The 26,828-nt window shown below is 43.2% G+C and overlaps 1 protein-coding gene across 3 annotated transcripts in view; it reads left to right on the plus strand.

Annotated features, from left to right (window-relative positions):
* Positions 1–26,828, plus strand: part of LOC120558025 (metabotropic glutamate receptor 7) — a 212,058-nt gene that overhangs the window by 98,977 nt on the left and 86,253 nt on the right. For all 3 annotated transcript variants that reach the window (XM_039798846.1, XM_039798845.1, XM_039798847.1), the window contains exons 3-4: positions 8,663–8,798; positions 9,352–9,506. In XM_039798846.1, the coding sequence (XP_039654780.1) occupies positions 8,663–8,798; positions 9,352–9,506 (291 nt within the window). The remainder of the gene's footprint in view (positions 1–8,662; positions 8,799–9,351; positions 9,507–26,828) is intronic.

Below are 26,828 nucleotides of genomic sequence, written 5' to 3' on the forward strand. Positions count from 1 at the left end.
GGAAACTGAATCCTCCTTCCTGTAATCCTTCTTTCCTTCTCTCCCTTTCTTTCCTTCCCTTCCTCCTTCCCTATGCATTTCCTATGTTCTGTCTTCTTTCCTTCCTTCCTTCTCTCCCTTTCTTTCCTTCCCTTCCTCCTTCCCTATGCACTTCCTATGTTCAGTCTTCTTTCCTTCCTTCCCTTTTTCTGTCCTTTTACTATCCTTCCATTATTCCTTTCTTTCCTTTCCACCCTTGCCTCCTTTCTGTCTTTCATCCTGTCTTTTCTTTCCTCCCCTACGTAGTTTCTTTTTTCCTTCCCACCTTACATACTTTAAAACATACATAGTGTAGAGCTGCAGTTATCTATTAATAAATTAATCTCCAACTATCCTCCTTCCTGTCATCCTTCCTTCTCTTTTTCTTTTTTTCTCCCTATGTACATCCTTTTTTCCATCTTCTTTCCTTCCTTCCCCTTTACTGTCCTTACTTACTTATTCGTCCTTTACTCTTCAGATAAGTACCTGTGTATACCCGGGGTTATTGACGCTTTTTTTCCATATTTACGCCATGTCACGGTTTTGTCGCCTTTTCGAAGATATTGGAAACAAACTTAGTTTAGTATGGGACTCTCTGAGTCTGTATCTTTTCTTCGGCCCTCTTCTCTTTTCTTCTGTCGCTCTCAATTCATGTATTTTTAAACAGTTTTTTATGTTTCCGGAGATAAAGTTTGCTGGGTACGTTGTGAGGAACACAGAAAGTACATCAGGGGGAAAGTTTAGAGTTTTCAAACTGACAGATTAGAACACAGAGAGAGACGGAGACACGGGGAGAGACGGAAACACTTCACTGGGGTTTTGTACCCAAAACTGCAACAGTTCCCAAATGACCGGTATCTACCGGACCGCATGACAGCACAGATTTCGGTACCACTTAACGTCCTGCGCTCTCTCTGATGTTTCTAAACAGACGCTACAGGCAATCGACACATCGCTGTAGTTAACACAAACATTACACCTGGAAGTAACGTTAGCCTGCCGTTGGCTAGTAACTGGATTAAACACGGTTAAATTGCTGACTTCACTGGAAGGGATTGCAACAGCGGGACGTCCAACAGTCTGCAGCTAAAGACACAGAGGAGACTAACCGACCTTTGAGACACCAGGGATTCTGTTGGAGAAACAACACAGGCGGGACACAATGCTTCGTTCAGTGTTGTTGAGTTTCCTTCTGCCATCTATTTAATTCAATTTTATTTATAGTACCAAATAACAACAGGAGTTATCTCAAGACACTTTACAGATAGAGTTGGTCTAGACTAGGCCTGCACAATATTGGAAAAAAATGACATTGCAATATCATTTTTTCCCAGCGATATGAAAAAAGACGAGATAAATAGCTCTATTTGGAAATAATAAATCATTCTTGAATACTGGGGTGATTTTGTAGGAAAGTACATCTACAGAAATGAAAAAGGAACTTTTCTGATGTGAACCATTCTTTGTTGAACTTTAATGCAAACACTGAAGCAAGTAAGTGCTGAATACACTTCTGAAGTGATTTTGGAAAGGGACATTTTGTCTCTCTACATACTACTCTCTACTGTTGTCTCTCTACATACTACTCTACTGTTGTCTCTCTACATACTACTCTCTACTGTTGTCTCTCTACATACTACTCTCTACTGTTGTCTCTCTACATACTACTCTCTACTGTTGTCTCTCTACATACTACTCTCTGCTGTTGTCTCTCTACATACTACTCTCTACTGCTGTCTCTACATACTACTCTCTACTGTTGTCCTCTACATACCACTCTCTAACTGTTGTCTCTACATACTACTCTCTACTGTTGTCTCTCTACATACTACTCTACTACTGTCTCTACATACCACTCTACTACTGTCTCTACATACTACTCTCTACTGTTGCTCTCTACATACCACTTCCTATTGTGTCTCTTCATACTCACTCTACTCACTGTCTCTACATACCACTCTCTACTCACTGTCTCTACATACCACTCTCTACTGTAGCTCTCTACATACCACTCCTCTACTGTAGTCCTCTCTTCACTACTCTCTACTGTTGTCTCTACATACTACTCTCTACTGTCGTCTCCTACATACCACTCTACTGTCGTCCTCCTACATACTCACCCACTGCGGCTCTCTACATACTCACTCTCACTGTTGTCTCTTACATACTACTTCTCTGTTGTCTCTATACATACACCTCTCACTGCTGTCTCTATACATACTCACCTCTACTCTCTACATACCAATCCCTACTGTTGTCTCCTACATACCACCTCTCTATTGTCTCTCTACATACTCTCTACTGTTGTCTCTCTTCATTCCTACTCTCTACTGCTGCTCTCTACATACTACTCTCTACTGTTGCTCTCTACATACTCACTCTCACTGTTGTCTCTCTACATACCACTCTCTACTGTTGTCCTCTACATACCACTCCTACTGTTGTCTCTCTACATACCACTTCCCACCACTGTCTCTACATACTCACTCTACTACTGCTCTCTACATACTACTCTCTACTGTTCTCTCTACATACCACTCTCTACTGTTGTCTCTCTTCATACTACCTCTCTACTACTGTCTCTCTACATACTCACCTCTACTACTGTCCTCTACATACTACCTCTACTGTAGTCCTCTACATACTACTCTCTACTGTAGTCCTCTTCTGCACTACCTACTGTTGTCTCTCTACATACTACTCTCTACTGTCGTCTCCTCTACATACTACCTCTACTGTCGTCTCTACATACCACTCTACTGGGTCTCTCTACATACTACTCTCTTGTGTCTCTCTACATACTACTCTACCATTTTCTTTCTACATACTACTCTCTACTGCTGTCTCTATACATACCACTCTACTGCTCTCTCTACATACTAATCTCTACTGTTGTCTCTCTACATACTACTCTCTACTGTTGTCTCTCTACATACTACTCTCTACTGTTGTCTCTCTTCATTCTACTCTCTACTGCTGTCTCTCTACATACTACTCTCTACTGTTGTCTCTCTTCATACTATTCTCTACTGCTGTCTCTCTACATACTACTCTCTACTGCTGTCTCTCTACATACTACTCTCTACTGTTGTCTCTCTTCATACTACTATCTACCGTTGTCTCTCTACATACTACTCTCTACCTTTGTCTTTCTTAATACTACGTCATCTTACAGCGCTGTGTAGCTGCTGCTCTGCCCGGGGCGTTCTATACACACGCTGAAGGGTGATTTTTGCATCCTATCTGACGGTGACAGCCAATGACAAAGCGTCCTTATTTTACGAGTTTGGAGTGAGAAAGCGTTGGAGAACGACATATTTCCTCTGTTTCTGCATTAAAGTCTGCAGCTAAAGACACAGAGGAGACTAACTGACCTTTGACATGATTTAATTTTGAACACATGGCCTTAACAATAAACAGAACACGTCCATACTTACTCTTAATACATCTCCTGTGGCGTAACGCTGTTCGACGCCCCCAGCGACAGCCCATCACAGAAAATGCAGGTGAATAGTTCCAGAAATCCTACTCGTTCGAATTGTGAAAATGGGAAAAGAAAACGCGTAACATATAACGTAACCGTAAACAAACCGGGAACTATATTCTCAGACAGGCTTGCTGCGAGCATATCACTCCGCCCAAGTACTATATTCTTCTGCCTGAGTGATATGCTCACAGCAAGCCTGTCTGAGAATATAGTTCCCGGTTTGTTTACGGTTAGAAGATGGCTGTGTCTCATGTTACGTTGTTTTTTGTTCACGCTGTGACTCTACAAATCACAACATGTAAATAGGAACATGTTGGTGTTATTTTGTCACTTATTCGGAGCAGTAGGATTACTGGAACCATTCACCTGCCTGTTCTGTTATGGCCTGATGCCGCTGGAGACGTCAGACAGCCTTACAGCACGCACGGAGATGAGAAGGGTATGTATGGACTTGTCTAACTCTGGGGGTTACGGTGAATAAGCTAAATTCCTAATAAGTCGGCGTGTTCCTTTAATGTTAAAGACTGTCGTTTCGGCACCGTTTTTAAAAGAATCGTTTTAGCACCGTTATGGGAAAAAAACAAAAGTTAGCCATTACTTAATTTCTTTTTTTGAAGACCTTTCCCATGGGTGTGTGCGCTCCATTGTTGTTGTAGTTTCATGATGTTGAACTGATGTTGAATCTGGATTTACAAATCCTTTTTTTAGGATTAAGTTTAGTGAGAGAACGCAAAAGTATTCATTTCCCCCCCATCTTTTTTGTTTAGTCCCTTTATGTCCCCTTAAGGCAGTAGTGTAAAACTCAATTTCATTACACGCTGCACTGGAAAATAAGAATCACACCATTGTTAGTAGTAAGTGTAAAAGTACATTTACTCCAGTACAATCTTTAAGTACAAATGTTGAGATAATAACAATAGTACTTTACTTGAATATTTTCTTTACGTTTAATACTTTAACTACATTTTCCTTATGATATTTACACACTTTTAGTTAAGGAGCATTATCACTGCAGGACTTTTACTGGAACAGAGTATTTTAACAGTGTGGTATTAGTACTTTTACTGCAGTAAAGGATCTGAATACTTCTTCCACCGCTGGCTGTTGTTCTGTTGAGCAACAGACTTGTGAGTTTGTGATGACTCGTTGCGTGCGTTGAGCCCTGACGGCATCGCCGCTGCCTCCCACTCCGACCTTGCACGTTTCAACACTCCAACGCCATAACTCCAACGCTCGGCATTTGGACTGGAATGAGGCTATAACTCTCTCACACACACACACACACAGACACACACACACACACACACAGTACACACTCAGACTCACAGACGCACGAGAACACACACACAGAGACACAGACACACATGCAGACAGAAACACACACACACACACACACAGACAGACAGATGCATGCACACACATGCACACACACAAACACACACACACACACACACACACACAGACTTTAAGTGAAGAATGATCACCTGGATCAATATTTGGCCGGGTAGTACCGATAAATTCTGCGGAGGAAGTACGAGTCGTTAGAGCTGCAGAGGAAGCGATGAGTCGTAGCTCTTTATGACATCACACGGTACAGGAGACACAGGAGTGGTTATAGTGAGCAGAGGAGGTCAGGAAAGAGAGGTTCTTTGGCTGGAGATCCATCGCGCTTGCTGCACATTTTACAGGATTGTTTGAGATTTTTTTTGTGCAGTCAAGTTTTCTCCAAAAGCAGTTTTCTTTAACGTCGTGTTAGGCTTCGTTTCAGCCTGTTCTCATGAACCGTATCTACGAAAAGTTAAGCACGTCATTCCTAAGCGTTCCACGTTTTGTTTTTCTGTCAGCAGCACATTGACTGCTGCTGTATAAGAGCGTAATGATCCTCTCAGGTCGGGGGGGATGTTTGGCATTCACCCCAGTGTCCTGAAGAAGTTAAGGAGAAAACACAAGACTTTCACCCAGGAAACAGGTGTTCATGTCCTGAAGAAGTTAAGGAGAAAACACAAGACTTTCACCCAGGAAACAGGTGTTCATGTCCTGAAGAAGTTAAGGAGAAAACACAAGACTTTCACCCAGGAAACAGGTGTTCATGTCCTGAAGAAGTTAAGGGGAAAAACTTGTACAGACGATGAAACGAGCAGCAGCGGATGAATCTGTGATGCTTCTTTAGATTTACTAAGTTAGATAATAGGACAAAACACTGATCACTCTGAAGGATTCTTCATTCTCCACAGAGAAGATCAAAGGCTGTTCAATGGCTGTGTGTGTGTGTGTGTGTGTGTGTGTGTGTGTGTGTGTGTGTGTGTGTGTGTGTGTGTGTGTGTGTGTGTGTGTGTGTGTGTGTGTCTGTCTGTCTGTCTATATAAGCTGATATTTCTGATTCTGCTGCATGATTTTGATCCTTTATTTTAAACTGTCCATCGTGATTCTGACAGTATGGCAGCAGCATGATACTAAATCTACCCTTTTAGTCTTTAGTATTTTAATCTATTATTACTGCCTCTGTGGTTCGAGGTGAGAAAAAGGAGAATCTTCTGATACAATCTGTTGATTTAAACCATCATCAAACATGTTAATTTCATTACACGTCGAGCCACTTTGATTTTTCAAACGCTGTGATAGGGCGAGCAGGCGTGACGGTAAGTCAGCGTTGCTGCGGAGAGATTCGGTATAAATCTGAGATCAGGAAGGATTAGTTCAGACCACACACAGCCCGATGTTTTATTCATCGGTGGAATCAAATGTGCGGCCCACACCCTTCCCTTTCCTTCCCCCGTACATCGTATATCTGATCCGCCATGCTTCAGTTTTTAGATTAAATTGGAGAAGAGGAGTCACAGCGATATTATATAAAGGCGCTGAGTTCATAACCGAGGGAATAATGTGTGATCTGCTACGTCCTCGGCCTTCAGGGATGATTGGGAGGCATTTCAGTATTATCACTGAGAAATGAATGGAAAAAAAACAGACAATAATGATGGAAAAGCAGACAAAAAGACAAAGAAAAAGTGTTTCTTTAAACCAAATTGCCCCAAAAGTATTACTATCATTGACTTTTGGGTGTTTTATTCAATTTTATAGCATTATTCTGACTAAACGTTGACAGTCTGTGACTATCCATAAATAACCTCTGATCTTAACCATTAGTCAAAATATATATTTATATATATATATATATATATATTTTTTTTTTTTGTGTTGCGTTTGGTGCCTTTATTTGATAGGAAAGCTAAGATATGAACGGGGAGAGAAGGGGGAAGACATGCGGGAAAACTGCCACAGGTCGGACTCGATCACTGGACCTTCTGCATCGAGGCATAAACCTCTACCTATGTGCACCCGCTCTACCAACTGAGCTAACCGGCCACACTTTCTGCTTTTCTTTAACTCAAAAATAGCGCCAAAAACGTCAGAAAATGCTACAAAACTTTTGAAAAGAGACCAAAGCATTTAAAAGAAATATGTGACAAAAACATCCAAAATGTTAACGTTTAATTTTGACATGGGAGGACAACACAAGGGTTAAAAAAAAGTGTCTGTAGTCCAGCAGCTCAGAAGAAGTTGTCATTGAAGCGCCCTCTTTTTTGGTGGTATAATAGCGGATGAGATTAGTGATTCTGGGAGGATTGAACCCATTTGACTCGCGCTCGTCTCGCTCCTAAAGGCCAAACTCTGTGAAAAGTCCTCACGCTTCATCAGATGTGGCGTGAGCCAAATGTCACGGCGGCGCCTTGGCGCTGCAGAGAGTTAGTGATGATATTTATGGCAGTTAGTTGGTCCGTTGTTTTTTTGTTTTTTTTATTGGTTACGTTTTTATTTGTTGTGTGCTGTTTCTGTTCTTTTACATATTCAAAATGAACACTTTCAGTCAATCAACAAGTGGTCGTTGGTCTGAAAAAGTTTTGAGAAACACGGTTAAAGGCAGCCATGCAAGGCACACACACACACACACACACACACACACACACAGACAGACACACACACACACACACACACACACAGACAGACACACATCCTAATAAAGTTGAGACAGACTCAACTTTTGGAGATCATAGTTTGTGTTTTCACATGGATCACTTGTCTTGCACTGTAAACATACAAATAAAAAATAAAAAAGCAAGCAAACATGCGGCGGGGGCCAGTCATGTAACAGAGATCAGACTTGTGGGGGTGTCTTGAGATGGTGTGAGAGTCCCGTACAGGAAACAGGAAACGGGAAACATCACTGCCTCTATCTCTGCCACGAGGAAGTTTTAAAACACCAAACACAAGCTCTGAACTGTCCTCAGTCCCTCCGTCTCTTTTCTTTCTCTCTTTCCCGGGAAATGAGGCTGCCTTCAAGTGCGCTCGGAAACGTCATTATAAAAGCTTATCTTATTTTCTATCTAGACGTTTTGATCAGAAGGATGAATTTGAACTGGCAAACGCAGCATGCTGAACAAAGAAAAAAGCTGCAGACTGTTTTGCATTTGAGTGATTTATTGAAAATAGCGATGTCCTTTTTACACCTTTAAGACGTTCGCCGTGGGCAGTTTGCTGAAATGTCAGGCAGCGAAGAGAGAGAGAAGAAACCGCTTCTTCAGTCCGCAGCTTTTTCATTTTTAATTTCCTTCGATCGTACTTTGACTCCAACCTTTGGGAAGAACCTTTTACGGATCTTTTTTCTTAAATGTCTTTAAATTTAAGTCCCACCCAGAGTCTTATCTCGACGGCAAGTACGTAACGTAACGTTTTTAGGAAACACACTTATTTGCCTTGTTGAGTCCAGACTGATACTCTCAGGAACAGGGCCTGACATTTTGTCGCCTTTTTTGAACGTGTTTCTCTCCTTTTTCCGGCGTTTTTGTCGCTTCATGTTATTTCAACAGGAAGTACATGTGTTGTGTCCGTGACTGATTTCTTCTTACTGTCTTTCTGTCTCTGTTGTGTGTCCTCAGGTGTTTATAGTATTTGTTGTGTGTCCTCAGGTGTTTATAGTATTTGTTGTGTGTCCTCATGTGTTGATTGTATTGGTTGTGTGTCCTCATGTGTTGATTGTATTTGTTGTGTGTCTCATGTCATTGTTGTGTTTATATATTTGTTGTGTGTCCTCAGTGATTTTATGTGGTATTTGTTGTGTGTCCTCATGTGTTGATTGTATTTGTTGTGTGTCCTCAGGTGGAATCTGTATCGCTCAGTCTCTGAAGATCCCTCACCACCACAAACCGTCCGACTTCGATAAAATCATCCGTCTGCTGCTGGACACGCGCTACGCCCGGGCCGTCATCCTCTTCGCCTCCGACGAGGATATCAGGTCAACTATAAGACACTCTTTATTTATTTGTATATATATATAATAATAATAATAATAATAATAATAATAATAATAATAATAATAGAATTAATTGCAGCTTTTCATGACCATACATATATATATATATATATATATATATATATATATATATATATATATATATATGTATATATGTATATATATATATATATATATATATATGTATATGTATATATGTATATATATATATATATATATATATATATGTATATGTATAGGTTAATATAAAGGATGATGAAAATGTTCAAACACACACACACACACGCACCCACACACATACACACACACACACAGGCACGCACGCACAAACACACACATTCACGTATGCACAAATGCACGCACACACACACACACACACACACACACAGACACACGCACACACAGAGACACACTCACACACACGCACACAAACACACAGAAAGACCCATCCACACACACACACAGACACACACACACACACACACACAATTAGTGTCAGTTTACTGAAGATATTTTGTGTGTTTGGATGATCCAGGGGTATCTTGAATGCCAGTAAGCGAGCGGACCAGGTGGGTCACTTCCTCTGGATCGGCTCGGACAGCTGGGGCGCCAAAAACAGTCCGATCATCCAGCTGGAGGACGCCGCCGTGGGCGCCGTCACCATCCTGCCCAAGAGAGCCACCATCAGCGGTACGTTCACTCGCCAAGCTTCAGATTCATGTCTCTTTATTTAACTCTCAGAGAACAGAGCTCCCACCACCACGCTACGTAACCTCCGGTCCAAAACGGGCTCATAACTCAATATGATGGAACTGAAGGACAGACTTGATTGCAAACAGCCCTTTTGCAACGAGCACAATGCAACTTTTAACTGCCATTATTTCTACCGTATGTCAGAATGTGCTGGCTCATTCGTTCTTTTCCTTTCCTTGCTTTTCTTTCCTGCGTTGCGTTCACACGTCCGTGTTCCTGTGATCTCTGGAGCTGACTGAGCACAAAGCTGAAAAACTCAATCATCACTGAGAACATTCACTCCCGTTTTGTGGTTTTCTGTGAGACAAGATTCTTTTGATAATGATTATATATCATCAGCAGCAGCAGCAGCACTCCTGCAGGGATTTCATTAAACTTTTTATTCCATGAAGCAGTTCTTGCACAGAACTGAAACACATCTTTATTTGGTTTGGTATACTTACAGTATTTATAGAGCACATTTCAGATCTGAGTCATGTAATCAAGTCATTTATTTAGTTTTGATGCTCACATTGATTTTACATGCACATGGGACTGCTGGGATTGTCGCGAGTAATGAAAATGCAATAGGGGGCCCCGGGTGTCAATCAATGTCTTCCAGTGATGCGGGCCCCTGATTGGCTACCTGCCAATGTGGCAGGTAGATTGACAGTGTTACCCGCCAATTGCAAAATTCACCCGCATTTGGCTGGTGGTCGGGTGTTAATTTCAGGCCCTGTTCCTGAGAGTATCAGTCTGGACTCAACAAGGCAAATAAGTGTGTTTCCTAAAATGCTGAACTCTTCCTTAAAAGTGTGTGTAAACGTGATGACGTGAAGCCTTGGCTTTCTGCTGCAGAAACGATGAATGTTTAGCTGTTAAAAAACCTCGCTGATCGTGTCGCCAATGTTTTGTTGTTACATCCATTTCTTCCTGTTTCGCCACCTTATATTGAACATAGTTCTCAGACGTGCGGTGCACTTTGAGAAGAAGGAGCCCTGCCAGGAGAGCAGTCTAACCTTGGACTAATAACCACTGTTCCCTTCGCTCCGTGAAACCTTTTGTGCCCTCGTTTCTGACATATGATTTATGGAAACGGAGGTTTTCTGGGCATAAAGACGGTAGTAGAGAACAGCGAGGTGTGACGGGCGTTCTGGGTAATGCAGGTACGAGGGCAGCGGTGGGGGGGGGGGGGTGAAACACAAAGGTGATAGTGAGAGGAAGTTTGGCTTTATGATTAACCTGCTGCCTCGACCCTCCCACTCTCTGACACAGTTTAGTGTGTGTGTGTTTGTGTGTGTGGGCAGATTATGCGATTAATGAAAATAAATCTTTATAAGTCTACCTTTTCGGAAAGGTAGACACATTTCCAAGGCTGTTGACTTTTGAAGGAAAAAGAGAACCGAGGGTTAAACTCTGTTTAAACATTTGCTATTGCATTTGGAAATGTACTGCAGTCACTCAGGTGTCTGTTTGCTTCGATGGCACACAGTTTATTTCTGCTCTGTTCAGGAAAGAGCAATATTTAGCTGCAGAGGACAAATGACACATTTATATACAGTAATCTCCTACCAATCCCCCGGAGGAGGAGATGCAACGCGAGCCAAAGCAGTTTACAGAAACACAGAGACATGAAATATGATACTGATGTTTTCCAATCTGACACAGAGAGTTTTAAATGAATCTGTTCAAGCAAACGACCATCTCCAGAGTGTGACACGGCTGTACATTAGAAGTGATGCTGCTTTATTAGAGATGAGTTATCACGCACCGCTGCTCTGCAGTCACCATCTCTGTTATTTCTCTGTGGATCCTGGAGCATAATGTAGCATCAGCCAGTGTGTTAGAGAAGCTGTGATATATGTAGGGCAACCAGTGAGATTCACATTTAACATGGCAACTCTCTGGGTTGTTTGCATTTCTTTAAACCAATCCCATTCATCTTGGGTGGCGCTAAGCAGGCCTGCCTTTTTGAAACATCCACATTTTCTACAACACTTGACATTTTCAGCGTGTAGCTCGCTAGCTCAAAGTTTGTTGTTGTTTCCCTAAAGAGAACGGAGTGGGAATGTTCTGCTGTAGAGTTAGACTACCCTGTGTGGCCCTGTATCTGGCCCGGTGTGGCCCTGTATCTGGCCCTGTGTGGCCCTGTATCTAGCCCTGTATGTGGCCCTGTATCTGGCCCTGTGTGACCCTGTATCTGGCCCTGTATGTGGCCCTGTATCTGGCCCTGTGTGGCCCTGTATCTGGCCCTGTGTGGCCCTGTATCTGGCACTGTGTGGTCCTGTATCTGGCCCTGTTTGGCACTGGCCCTGGATCTTGCCCTGTGTGGCCCTGTGTGTTTGGCCCTGTGTGGCCCTGTATCTGTCGTTGTGTGGCCCTGTATCTGGCACTGTGTGGCCCTGTATCTGGCTCTAGATCTGGCCCTGTGTGGCCCTGTTTGGCTCTGTATCTGGCTCTAGATCTGGCCCTGTATGGGCCTGTTTGGCCCCAGTTGCAGCTTGTCTGGATGGCTGTTTCCTGGAGGAAGTCTGTAATCTGGTGGGAATGCTCTCTGGCAGCCTGTCACAGAGACTGAACACTAAGAGATGGGAGGAGGAGACACTGATCATACTAAGAGATGGGAGGAGGAGACACTGATCATACTAAGAGACGGGAGGAGGAGACACTGATCATACTAAGAGATGGGAGGAGGAGACACTGATCATGCTAAGAGATGGGAGGAGGAGACACTGATCATACTAAGAGATGGGAGGAGGAGACACTGATCATACTAAGAGATGGGAGGAGGAGACACTGATCATACTAAGAGACGGGAGGAGGAGACACTGATCATACTAAGAGACGGGAGGAGGAGACACTGATCATACTAAGAGATGGGAGGAGGAGACACTGATCATACTAAGAGACGGGAGGAGGAGACACTGATCATACTAAGAGACGGGAGGAGGAGACACTGATCATACTAAGAGCCGGGAGGAGGAGACACTGATCATAACTAAGAGATGGGAGGAGGAGACACTGATCATACTAAGAGATGGGAGGAGGAGACACTGATCATACTAAGAGATGGGAGGAGGAGACACTGATCATACTAAGAGATGGGAGGAGGAGACACTGATCATACTAAGAGACGGGAGGAGGAGACACTGATCATACTAAGAGACGGGAGGAGGAGACACTGATCATACTAAGAGATGGGAGGAGGAGACACTGATCATACTAAGAGATGGGAGGAGGAGACACTGATCATACTAAGAGATGGGAGGAGGAGACACTGATCATACTAAGAGATGGGAGGAGGAGACACTGATCATACTAAGAGATGGGAGGAGGAGACACTGATCATACTAAGAGCGGGAGGAGGAGACACTGATCATACTAAGAGATGGGAGGAGGGAAGCTGATCATACTAAGAGACGGGAGGAGGAGACACTGATCATACTAAGAGACGGGAGGAGGAGACACTGATCATACTAAGAGATGGGAGGAGGAGACACTGATCATACTAAGAGATGGGAGGAGGAGACACTGATCATACTAAGAGATGGGAGGAGGAGACACTGATCATACTAAGAGACGGGAGGAGGAGACACTGATCATACTAAGAGATGGGAGGAGGAGACACTGATCATACTAAGAGATGGGAGGAGGAGACACTGATCATACTAAGAGATGGGAGGAGGAGACACTGATCATACTAAGAGACGGGAGGAGGGGAGACTGATCATACTAAGAGATGGGAGGAGGAGACACTGATCATACTAAGAGATGGGAGGAGGAGACACTGATCATACTAAGAGATGGGGGGAGGAGACACTGATCATACTAAGAGACGGGAGGAGGGGAGACTGATCATACTAAGAGATGGGGAGGAGGAGACACTGATCATACTAAGAGATGGGAGGAGGGGAGACTGATCATACTAAGAGACGGGAGGAGGGGAGACTGATCATACTAAGAGACGGGAGGAGGGGAGACTGATCATACTAAGAGATGGGAGGAGGAGACACTGATCATACTAAGAGATGGGAGGAGGAGACACTGATCATACTAAGAGATGGGAGGAGGAGACACTGATCATACTAAGAGATGGGAGGAGGAGACACTGATCATACTAAGAGATGGGAGGAGGAGACACTGATCATGCTAAGAGATGGGAGGAGGAGACACTGATCATACTAAGAGATGGGAGGAGGAGACACTGATCATACTAAGAGACGGGAGGAGGAGACACTGATCATACTAAGAGACGGGAGGAGGGGAGACTGATCATGCCAAGCATCCTTTCTCCTGCTTCACACCATCTTTTTCTATCAAAATCATCATCTTTAATTTCTTTTTCTTCCATTAACTGTCACTTGTTCAGCCAGCCTTGGTACTTTACCTTCCTCTGACTCTAAAGCTCCTCCATCCAGTCTGCTCCCCTCTGGCCACGTAGTCTTTCTTTATCACAAAAGAAGTAAATATATATAAATAACTAATATAATAAAAACAAAATAGTTGTCAAATCATTTAACAGTTGACAACTAAGCGATTAATCTTTGCAGCTTTAATCTCCACAGAGTTAATGTCACTATAGGAAAGAAGAGGGGAGGAAGGAAGAGGGGAGGGAAGAAGAGAGGAGGAAAGAAGAGGGAAGGAAAGAAGAGGGAAGGAAAGAAGAGGGGAGAAAAGAAGAGGGGAGGAAGGGAGAGTAAAATACTATAAAATATAAAGTTGCCACCACATTTTGATTGTTCTGTTCATGTGAGTAAATCTTCTGCCTCCTAAGAAACATTTCATCACTTGTTTGTTTCTGTCACCTCACACGCGTCCCTTTTCTTCTCAAACTAAGGATTAGTCTTATCTTAAATAAGGGCATTAAATTATTTCCTCCAGTAGTTTTCTCCACTCAAGGCACAGCTAAATAAGGGCCAGTAATTGGCTTTTTGCTCTTGTTTACTGGCTCTGAACCCACCAGCAGTTTTGGCTGTTAGTTTTATTTTTGGCCATTAGAGTCGGAGCTTGGCTCCCGCTTTCGCTGTGACCCCTCACGGCTTCTGTTTGTTTGGCTTCTTGTTAGTTTGTGGGACTATTCTGCCCAGCAGAGAAGAACTGTGATCCACAGGAGACATATTATCTAGGGTACCAAGGGCGTAGGATTTCTTTCAACACATTATAACCAAGGGGTCTGGGTCCTCCGCGCTGACAACAGCCCTGATATCTCCATCACCAAATCCACCAGACTCCATGTAAATAATCAGGACTTTTAGCGTGTATAGAGCCAGCATATCTCCACCAGACTCCATGTAAATAATCAGGACTTTTAGCGTGTATAGAGCCAGCATATCTCCACCAGACTCCATGTAAATAATCAGGACTTTTAGTGTGTATAGAGCCAGCATATTTCCACATATAAATGTGGAAAAAAGTCTTGTGACCCTCCCAGAGTGCAGAGTCATACAGACCCTGTAACCTTTAACTGCCCCGAGCAAACACCACATTCACCAGCAGACATACGCGATGTGACACGTGTTTGGAAAGCACATATTTTCTCAGCGCGGTTAAAATGAACTGTGACCTAAAGTTTGCCATCCACACACAGCCGTTAGCCTGTGTGTGTGTGTGTGTGTGAGAGAGATCTGGTGTGGAGGGGGGAGGGGAGCCTGAAGAAGAAAACTTCCCTTAGGTGCATTATAAAGGAGAACTTCAGCCTCTTAATTCAATTGGCCGTGGGTGGAAATGTTTCATCATCGCCCCATTAGCAAAGGAAATCTCCGAGGTGCTACAGATCGCTGTTCGCTCACTTTCAGAGACAGTGTTTGTGTTAAAACGTAAATAAAATGAGAAGGAAATGCCCCCCCGAGTATCATTTTAAAGACCCTACAACAACCCCGTTGAAACATTTGTCGCTCGACTTCAGCAGCTACGTGGTTGGGATTCCTGCACTTTGTTCACCTTTTTGTGTTTTCCTCTGTAGCGTGTAACACATGCACACACACCCTGACAGATGAATCACACACCCTGCAGCGACAAATACTCTGAAAACAAAAATAACTACAGTGTGATACACTTGTAGATTCCCACAAACGCTTCACAAAACCTCTGAGCAACATTTGGATCTTTGCACAACTCTCGTCTCTCCTCCTGTGTGTGTGTGTGTGTGTGTGTGTGTGTGTGTGTGTGTGTGTGTGTGTGTGTGTGTGTGTGTGTGTGACATTTTTCGTGCGATAAATTTGCACGTCAATATATTCTTCCGAAACGTTGTTTTTGTCTTTTGTACTTCCACAAAAAAACAAAAAAATATATTACGTTGTGATTTCGCTTTCGCTAAAAAGACGTCAACCAATCACGTTTATTCATTTATTATGAGGATCATAATACAACAACACAGCCGGCAAACTTTCACACTTCTGAACTCCTTTCAACCTTGACATTTCAGAGAGAAATATTGTACTTTAGTTACTCCACTACATTCATCTGTTCCAGCTTTAGTTACTAGTTCCTTTACACATTCAGATTCCTGCACACAGAACACATGTAGTTTCTAAAATCTGATGTTTGATTCTAAAGTAAACTAGCCGACTATATAACGGCTACATGTCACGCTGAGATGATGAGACCATTAAACACACAACTGGTTGGATCCTTTACACACACTACAATGGCACTTTAACTACATTTTCCTGATGATACCTACACACGTTTACTGAAGGAACATTTTCACTGCAGGACTTTAACTGTAACAGAGAATTTATACAGTGTGGTATTAGTACTTTTAGTGCAGTAATCTGAATACTTCGTCCATCGCTGTACAACAGAATGAAAGCTATAGCCACATGCAGCGAGCAGCAATCATGTTGTAGCAGGGATTTAATGACACACACACACACACACACACACACACACACACAGACACACACACACAGACACACACACACCTCCCTCCCTGTGCCCTGCAGGTGAGAGAGCAGGTCGCTGCAGAGCCGTGATAACTGCACGCACGTCACAGCCTATTATGGGATGATGGCGTCACGCTCGGCGAATATCGCCGCCGCCCAGGAGTGACCTCGCCTCACAAGGTCTCTCGTCTGCGTGAAACTGCACTCTGGCTCCCGGATCTGAAGCTCTGAGCGAGTCGTTGCTGCAGGAAAACAGACAGAAAGAAAGAAAGTGTTAGAAGGTCACCAGAGAGTCCGAGTCAGACCTCGGGTGAGTCAAGGCAAAGACTCAAAGTCACCTGAAGGTGTAGATGCTGAGTCACTCTTATGTTTCTACTGGAAACCACTGATTTCAATCAATTTGATTCCGATTTATTGTGGATTTGGGATATTTCATGTTACGACCCCACCTCTGCAGTGCAGGGGAGGTTCCTCCTGCAGGCAGAGGGTCGTTAGTGATCGGAGCCACCTGGGCTCTTCTCTCTCTCTCTCCCTCTCTGCTCCTCCAGGTATGATCCTGTTTTGTTTGTTCCTTTATAGTTTTATTTAGTTTCCACTCAGTCATTTACACACATACAGATTTACTCACCCATGCACTTTACATGCACCTTACATTATGACATTCTCACACCTCATTCCTTTTTCTTTGTTTAAAGTTAATGTTTTGGTTTACAATAAAGTATCTTTTTGATTGGCCTATACTTGTTGTTGGTGTCCCCTCCTTTTTTGCCACAGGCTGTGAGCCGGTTTGTGACAAGTCGGGGCTTGTCTTTAAGTTAAAGTTAATTATACTTTAGTCTTGCTTTAGTATTTTAGTTTACTTTGACACTTTTCCATAGTTGGTGAAAGTTTTGTCTAGACTGTTTTTGTTTTGTCATTTATTCGTTCAGTTACTTGTAGTTTGATTATTGTTTTGTAGCTAATTTGGGGTTAGTAGGTTTGTTAGTTTAGTTCAGATTGCTAAACTTTTGTTTGAGGGGATGCTTCGGTATGGCCAATATTATTGGAGAGAGCATTGAGAGCCATGTGTTCCTTTTGTTTAGTTAGTTTATAGCTAAATTTGGTTAGCAAGTCACTCTGGGCCTGTTCTGGGTTTTGTTTAGGTGGGAGTCCTCTCCTGTTGAGGCTTATCAGCGAGTGTCCATAGGAGGCTCGTGGTGTTTTTGTTTTAGGTGGCAGTGAACGTGGGTAGAGCTTCCCTTTTCCTTTTCCCTACATCGGCTCGGGAGCACCTCCGTGGATGTGGGGAGGCCGCCAGGTTTTGGTTGTCTTTTTCCACTCCGCTGGTTTTGTGTGCATAAAATCCCACCACATGTGACTGCACGAAGACCAGGGGCTAGTTAGTTGTTTTTGGAGGATAGTGGGGTGGGGCTCCTGTCCTTAAACCCAGACTGGCAGCGGGTGAGTTGTGTATATTTTTTTTCTCTTTTTCAGCATTTGTAATAGTTGTATTGGTGGAGGAAGATGTCTTCTATTTTGAGTGGTTTTTTTCAGGCTCCTTCAGAGGTAGCTTTAGAGTTGTGTACTAAGGAGCAGTTAATTGAAATTGCTGACCATTATCAGATTGAGATTGCTGATAAAAAACTTAAAGAGACTGTTAAGGCTAGATTACAGCAGGGTCTTAGGGAAGCAGGTGTTCTTTTGGGTCAGTCTGCTAGTAGTGAGGGTGCAAGTTTTCAGTCTAGCCCTTCATTAACTTTTGAACAGCAGAGGGAGTTGTTGCAAATGCAGTTAGAAATAGCGCGATTGCAAAATGTCAATAGACCAGAAGGAGTACCACAGTTTGATGTTTCACAGAGTCTTCGTTTGTTGCCTAAATTTGATGAGTCAGATCCGGATACGTACTTTACTTTATTTGAGCATATTGAGGGAGCTAAAGCTTTGTCAGATTTGGACTTGACTATGTTGTTGCAATGTGCACTTACAGGAAAAGCATGTGAGGCTTTTTCAGCACTGAGTGTAGCTGATAGTAAAGTTTTTGCTAAAGTTAAATCAGCAGTTCTGAAGGTCTACGAGCTTGTGCCGGAGGCATATCGTCAGCGCTTTTGTTATAGGGAAAAGCTAGATTCACAAACCAATTCTGAGTTTGTTCGAGATTTGACTTCTGCATTTAATCGTTGGTGCACTGCTTCTGAAGTTAGTACTTTTGAGGGTCTGTCTAACTTGATTGTGTTAGAACAGTTCAAAGATTCTGTGTCGGACCAGGTTGCTACATACCAGGGCTGTAGTCAAGACCACCTTTGTCGAGTCCAAGACAAGTCCAAGACCACGACTAGTCGAGTCCAAGTCAAGACCAAGTCCAGAGAGGTTCGAGTCCAAGACAAGACCGAGTCCAAAAAGGTCCGAGTCAGCACCGAGTCCAGGACAGGAAAAAAAAAGTCTAATGCGTCCATGACATTATCAGTCATTTGGGGTTATTATTTGTTGATTTAAAAGCAAAAACAGTGTCACAACACCCAGGATTTTTAAGTAAAGACATTCCCCTTGATATCATATATTCTAATCTAAAGAAAACAGAATGATGATATATGGTGATACCTCATAATAACAGTGTTAGATGTATGTAATCAATGTATTCTGCAAATATCTTTATGTAAAAAGAAAAATAGATTACAATCCAAATATAAAAACATAATGGAATGTATTGAAGTAAGGCTAACAGGCATTCTGTATTGCTTTCAAATATTTATTCTCCTTTGGATGGACTTTTCTAATTATATCTGAGTCAGCACACATAGACTAGGAATCATTTACTCTCCCCTCCTGTTTTGCTCTTTTGTTGTTAATGTAGGCCTATTAATAAACCCCTGGACTGTAATATTTCAGATGTGTTTGAGCAATGTCCAAAACTTTGTGCACACTCAAAATACAGTATATCTGTGTTCTCTGTGATTTGGAGGAGTCGTGATTTTGAGAAAAATAAAGTTATAATAGGCTATTACAAGAATAAAGTCACTGTATTTCAGAAATCTACCTGCACCATAGTCTGCTGTGCATTAAGTGATTGCTGTAGATCTCAGACCTTCTGACAGACACAGAGCCCTGTTTGGGTGTCTGAATGAGACAAAGAGTTTAGCTAGAGAAGTGGCCGTACGCTGCTCTACATCGGTGGTGGAAAACCGAATCTACTGCAGAAATACACGGAGCACAAACGCAACACATCTACCGCAGCATGTCAACAGTAGAGCGCATCCGTTATAACCTGAGGCTGCGCTGCATTTTACAGAGAGGACACTAACGCACAGGTCTGCTTCAGAGCTCCGTGTGGTTGAGTCTGAACCATAGACTGGAAACGTCACGTCACAGGAACTTTAAACTAAATCAGTAGTATTGCACTCCTTAACTTTGTGTTGATGGCATCAATGTATTACACTGATTTGGCTAGGATTCCTCCGAAAACTTCACCCGGCTTTAACAGCTTTCCTCACGGAGAGACGGTTGCTAGTATTCGCCTCGGAAAAATAAACTGGACAAAGTTACATTCGGGACTACACTCAAAACATTCGGGGCTGAAGCCCCGGCAAAATCGGCTGACGCCGCTCCTCCTAAAACCGGGACATTTTAGCGTCCCGACAGGCTTTTGTCGGGACTCGGGACATTAACTTCAAAATCGGGACTGTCCCGGTCAAACCGGGACATATGGTCACCCTAATTATGTTCCTAGTAAACAAACATAGGTAGCGGCGAAAATGTTATATGGGAACATAGTAAAGAGTAAAGACACCTGGATTCGGTCAAGACCAAAAGCCATATTTGGCAAGACCAGTAGCCAAGACCGAGACAAGTCCAAGTCCCAATACCAGCGAGTCCGAGACAAGTCCGAGACCATAGAAAAACGGACTCGAGTCCGGACTCAAGTCCAAGACCGGACTCGAGTACTACAGCCCTGCTACATACATTAATGAACGTAAAGTTAAGTCTCCAAGTGATGCAGCAGTTCTTGCAGATGAGTACAGGTTAACACATAAAAGCCATTTTGTGACAAAACAGTGACATGTACTATAAAAATAACTTTACTCCTGGGACTAGTAGGTCATCTTTTTCTGGAGCTTTGTTTCAAAGGCCTCAGCAGAAGTTTGGTTGTGGGGGACCTACAGCACTGGTTAAGGCTAATACCTGTCACTACTGTTTAGTTGAAGGACATTGGAAGGAAGATTGTCCTCTACTTCAATCAAAAAAGTTAGGTCAAGCTAAACCTGCTGTGATGGCAGTTCCTGTTACAGCCGCTGACCACCAGGATGAGTTTTCTCAGCCAATAGTTGAGTTTGGTTCCGAGTCTTCCAAAGGTGATTTTTCAGCCTTTATTTCAGATGGTGTAGTGTCTTTGGTAGATGGCAACCACAATGTTCCAATTAAGATCTTAAGAGACACTGGAGCTTTAGATTCTTTTCTTTTGGAATCTGTTTTGCCGTTCTCCAAGGAGTCTGATACTGGCAGTTGTGTAGTGATACGTGGCATGGGATTAGTTCCATTCTTTTGAAGATATGAAAGAGATTTTACAGTTGTACAAGGTTCCTTCTAACTTTATTAAAAGTTAAAGGTTTGCATTAAGCAAAGCAGTTAGAGTCACGGGGCCCTATTTTAACGATCTAAGAGCACGGCGTGAAGCGCCTGGAGCAGGTGTGTTTAAGGCGTGTCCAAATCCACTTTAGTAAGATCAGCACGCCCAGAATGCACCTGAACACACCTCCCTGTAAGACCAGCACGCCCATGGGCCACAGATGGGCACAGGTGCATTTGCTATTTAAACGACACAGGCGCTGGATGGGAAATTGAGTCTTAAAGGTCCCATGGCATGAAAAATTTACTTTATGCGGTTTTTTAACATTAATATGCGTTCCCCCAGCCTGCCTATGGTCCCCCAGTGGCTAGAAATGGTGATAGGTGTAAACCGAGCCCTGGGTATCTTGCTCTGCCTTTGAGAAAATGAAAGCTCAGATGGGCGAATCTGGAATCTCCCCCTTATGAGGTCATAAGGGGCAAGGTTACCTCCCCTTTCTCTGCTTTGCCCGCCCAGAGCATTTGGCCCACCCATGACAAAGAGAGACATCACGGCTTGCAAACAAGCACAGCACGGTAGTTGGTCAAGTGCATGGAAGGGAGGGGGAGGGGACAGGATGAGGAGGAGGGAGGGGCGAGCTAGCCTCCGTTTTGTTTATCGGTTATAGGTAACAATCTAAATCAAAAAATAATAATAAAACCATCTCCATTTGCTTACTGTATGTTTGTTTTTCTGCCTTATTATTTCTTATATGAATTGAATGTTGGGATGTGTCACCACTGTAAACCACACAAAAGTGGGTTTAAAATATTGATTTTGTTCAGTTTCCCTCTGCTGGAATCCACATTTCTCTCAGATAAGTTGTCAACGGAGACTTTGATGGGTCGAGACCGAGACTTTGAGGTTTTCAGACTGATACTTTGGGTTTAGACTGGGACTTTGAGAAGTTGAGACCGAGGTTTTGAGGGGTCGAGACCGAGACTTTGAGGGGTCGAGACCGAGACTTTGTGGGGTCGAGACCGAGACTTTGATAGGTCGAGACCGAGACTTTGTGGGGTCGAGACCGAGACTTTGATGGGTCGAGACCGAGACTTTGTGGGGTCGAGACCGAGACTTTGATAGGTCGAGACGAGACTTTGAGGTTTTCAGACTGAGACTTTGGGTTTAGACTTGGACTTTGAGGGGTCGAGACCGAGACTGTCAACGGAGCTGAAGTTCCAAGTTCAGATTTTTAAAGTGTTTATTTGTTGCTGTTTATTTCACAGTTAAGAGCATTACTCTCTCCTGACAGAAGAGAGACAGGAAGGTGGCACTTAGAGAGACGAGAGGAGCCAATTAATGGCGTCATTTAAAAGGAGTTTTACTGTGTGTGTGTGTGTGTGTGTGTGTGTGTGTGTGTGTGTGTGTGTGTGTGTGTGTGTGTGTGTGTGTGTGTGTGTGTGTGTGAGAGAGAGAGTTCAGAGGAGACTCCTCCTGGTTCCCTTCAGAAACTACTTCATTATGCATGTGCTGCAATTATCTGTCGACTGTGAGGAAATGCACCGAGCCAAATTACTCTCTGATTAGTGGTTGCAATCACAGAGTCGGTGTGGAGACACACAGCTGACGTCTCAGTAGCCCTCTCAGTGTGCAGGATGGGAATACTTCTTTCTTCTGCTCGTACTTTATCCTGTTCTCTCGCAGATGGAAATAAACTTTCAGGGTTGTTGTGTTTTTTTAATTCAGTTTCTTCCTCTCCTCTTTCTGATCGTCTAGTCTGATACTGTGTTGCTGTCTGTTGCACTACAATAAACCAATCAATGTTGATGTTTATCAGAAAGGAAGAAATTTACATCAAGAGTCTAACTTTTAGACTCCATTTACCGTTATTTGTCGTAGTCAAGACCACCTAAAGCGAGACCAGCGTGTATATATTGGGGGGTTGAGACTGAGACAAGACAGAGACTTTGAAGGGTTGAGACGGAGATTTTCGATACCGGTGCTTTTAAAACATAGACATACAATTTAAAAGAAACGCAACAAATTAAATGTAGTTTGATATTACTTCATATGTCTTCATACAAAAATAAAAACTTTTGCAACTAAAAACTGCAAAAGTGCCAAGCTTTGGCCAGCTTTCAAATAATTTAATTCAAGTATAAAACTGTTAAATAAAAAAAGCTTTTACATTTAGCTTTAAAGTGCTGTACTCAGATCAAACAAAAAATACTGCTAAATGTGGTTTAAGGAGTACTTCAGCTACCAGGTTGACTGTTGAAATGTGAACTCGACTGGGCACATTGAACTTCTTAAAATTAGGCCCTTTCTTTTTAGAACTGTGGCAACTACAGTCCATTTAACAGAACTTTTGTGATGTGTCAGAATCACATAATGGATACACATTTAGGTGTGTGTGTGTGTGTGTGTGTGTGTGTGTGTGTGTGTGTGTGTGTGTGTGTGTGTGTGTGTGTGTGTGTGTGTGTGTGTGTGTAACCAGTTCATAGTCTCACTTACTGGAATCTGTACATTCTTTTGCAGAAACAGAAGCTGGTCTACGTGTTTTGGAATGAGCATGTTCTGCTGTGCAGTTACTACAGTGCCTTGCGAAAGTATTTGGCCCCCTTGAACTTTTCGACCTTTTGCCACATTTCAGGCTTCAAACATAAAGATATAAAACTGTAATTTTTTGTGAAGAATCAACAACAAGTGGAACTTCCGGTACATGAAAGGATGTAGACGTGTTTAGTCAGTGCTCCTCTCCGCTACTCACAAAATCTTCTTCGTACTGCGTCTCTTTTTGTTCACAAACCCGCAACTGTGTGTGTATACACCTCCCTAAGAACTCGTTCAAATTGGGAGTCCAAAATGCCGAAGCCGAACGTCTCCAGCAAAGCCAAATCCGCCTGTGTTCAGGCTACTGGAGCTGGAGCTAGCACCAGCGATAGCTGCGATCCTGCTAACCATTCTCCCACCAGGCCGGACATGCCTCCAGATAAAACTTATATGTGTAAGGAGCTGTGCAAAGAGGTGTCCGTGTCAGTCCTGCGCTGCATTAATGAACGTTTCGATGCCTTTGAGGCTAAGTTACAGTCACTTGCAACTTTGCAGGCCGAACTGCAAGCCCGTGTGGCTAACCAGGAACAAGCTACTGGCGACCTTGACGTCCGCATGTTAGCGCTTGAAGCTAAATACACTGAGCTGGCGGGGCGCAACACCCAACTCCATACCAAGGTGCTTGACCTGGAGGCCCGCTCCCGGAGGCATAACATCAAAATTGTGGGGATACAAGAGGGTGAGGAGGAAGGTAAACCCACTGAATTCGTCTCCAAGCTGCTCAGTGACACGCATTTTCCGCATCCAGTTAAAATTGACCGGGCTCACCGCTCTCTCCAGCCGAAGCCGGCCACCGGCGCCAGACCGCGTACCATCCTGGCGCGCATCCATCACTTTCAGGAGAAGGAGTTGATTCTTCGCCTGTGCAGGCAACAGTCCATGGAGTATAAGGGAGGTAAGGTCCTTATCTTCCCGGACTACACCAGCGAGGTCATGGCTCAGCGCCGCGCCTTCAGAGAAGTGCAACGGGCCCTGCGCGATGAAGGAATAAAACACACACTGCGATACCCGGCCAAGCTCTATGTTTACCCCCGAGACGGTGGGGCGCCCAAGATCTTCGGGGACCCGAAGGAGGCGGCAAAGTCCCTGGAAAGGAATAATGGACGATCCACACACTGACGTTTCCCATTTAATTCACGGTTGCGCCCAGGTGAGGCAACTATATTTGTTCAAAGCAGCTATAGCTGCTCGTTTTGTTTTATATACACTATATTACAACGACCCACTTTGAACTGCTGCCATGTTCATACAGCCTGAGGTGCTGATACTGCTCATATTTTCACTACTTTGACTGTTCTGTATCGCGGTATCATATAGTTTGTTACTACAACGTCGCGGAGGGGGAGTGCTAGTGGTAATATTCCAGTTATCTGCCCAGTAGCTCCTTACGAGATGAATACGGGATGCTATGTGCCAGGTTTGGGGAGGCACAAGGCGGGGTGGGAGGGGAGGGATGTTGTTGTTGTTCTCTTTTTCCTTTTTCTTTCTTGTTTTTCGCTATTTTTCATATGGTCAGTAGGCTACTTACACTACTTGGTAGTAAGGGACGCACTTGTCAAGTGGAAGGGGCAATATTTCTGTGAAATTATTTGCTGTTGATGGACAGACATGAGCTTTAATGTGAATGGGTTAAATGGACCTGTTAAACGAAAAAGAGTTTTAAAGTGCCCATATTATGAAAAAATCACTTTTTCTGGGATTTGGGATGTTCTTTTGTGTCTCTGGTGCTTCCACACACATACAAACTTTGAAAAAAATCCATCCATGCTGTTTTGAGTGAGATACAGTTTCTGAATGTGTCCTGCCTTCAGTCTCCTAGTGAGCTGTTCAAAATCGGCTCGGACTGTGACGTCACAGTCCGAAATGAGCTGGCTAACCACAACCGTTAGCTCGTTAGCATGCTAACCGTTAGCATTAGCATGCTAATGCTAACGCTTGCATGCTACGTTGTTCTCAATAGCAAAGCACTGCTACAACACACACAAGTTCACCATAATCTACAAAAGAACTACTTACATGTGCGCCCTCATTTAGAAGTCTCCCAGCTGATCCTGCCTTGTAACTGACCAAAGTTGGAGAAACAGGCTTTCTTTTACTGTCTCTAGAGTTAGCTAGCTGACATGATCTACATCTGAGCTACTGAGCATGTGCGAGTGCAATCAAAGATAGTAGTGAAGAAGAAGATGAAAAGAGGTCTCACTCTGTAGCTAAAACAGAAACCAGGTGAAAAGAGGATCTGCAGCAGTGAGAGAGAGCTGTGCAGTACAACAAAAATATGGTGTTTTTTGAAAATTAAACCATGTAAACCTATTCTGGTACAACCTTAAAATACAGTTATGAACCTGAAAATGAGCATAATATGGGCACTTTAACATATCTGAAAAAACTGAAAATAGATATTGCCTTTATACAGGAAACCCACTTGACACCCCTGGAACATAGAAAATTGAAAAGGGATTGGATAGGACATGTAATATCATCATCCTTTAACTCTAAAGCCAGGGGAGTAGCCATTCTGATAAATAAGAACATCCCTGTAACACTTGGAGAAACTGTTGTCGATGCATTTGGAAGGTACGTTTTGGTGGATTGTCAGATTTACTCGGAACCCTGGACTCTCTTAAATTATTACGCACCCAATTATGACGATGAGTCGTTTGTCCAAGATATATTCTTGAAGGTGTCGGAAGGGCGGCAAAATATTCTTATAGGGGGCGACTTTAATTTCTGCCTCAATCCTATTCTGCTAGCTTCATCAGTATCCAAATCTAGAGCAGCCAAAATTACCATAGAATTCATGAAGGAATTAAATTTAGCGGATGTCTGGAGACAAATGCACCCTCAAACTCAAGATTATTCTTTCTACTCTGGGCGCCACAACTCTTTCACTCAGATTGATCTTTTCTTGCTGTCGACGCAGCTGATTCACAGAGCAGTAGAATCTGAGTACTTATCTAGAACATTATCGGACCACTCACCTCTGACCCTGTCCATTTATATGCCTGAAAAGACTACTAATATGTATAGGTGGCGTCTGAATCCTACTCTCCTTCAAAAGCCAGATTTCTGTAAATTTATAAGAGGTCAGATTGGCCTGTTTTGTGAGACAAATTATGCTTCTTCTCCCAATAGTTTTATATTATGGGATACACTAAAAGCCTTTTTAAGGGGACAAATAATCTCTTATACCAAAGGTATCAAAAAGAAATACATGGCAGAAATAGAGGAATTGGAAGCCGACATTTTGAAATTGGAGAAAGAGTT

Source organism: Perca fluviatilis, chromosome 4, assembly GCF_010015445.1.
Source record: "Perca fluviatilis chromosome 4, GENO_Pfluv_1.0, whole genome shotgun sequence".
In the NCBI taxonomy this organism is placed as follows: Eukaryota; Metazoa; Chordata; class Actinopteri; order Perciformes; family Percidae; genus Perca; species Perca fluviatilis.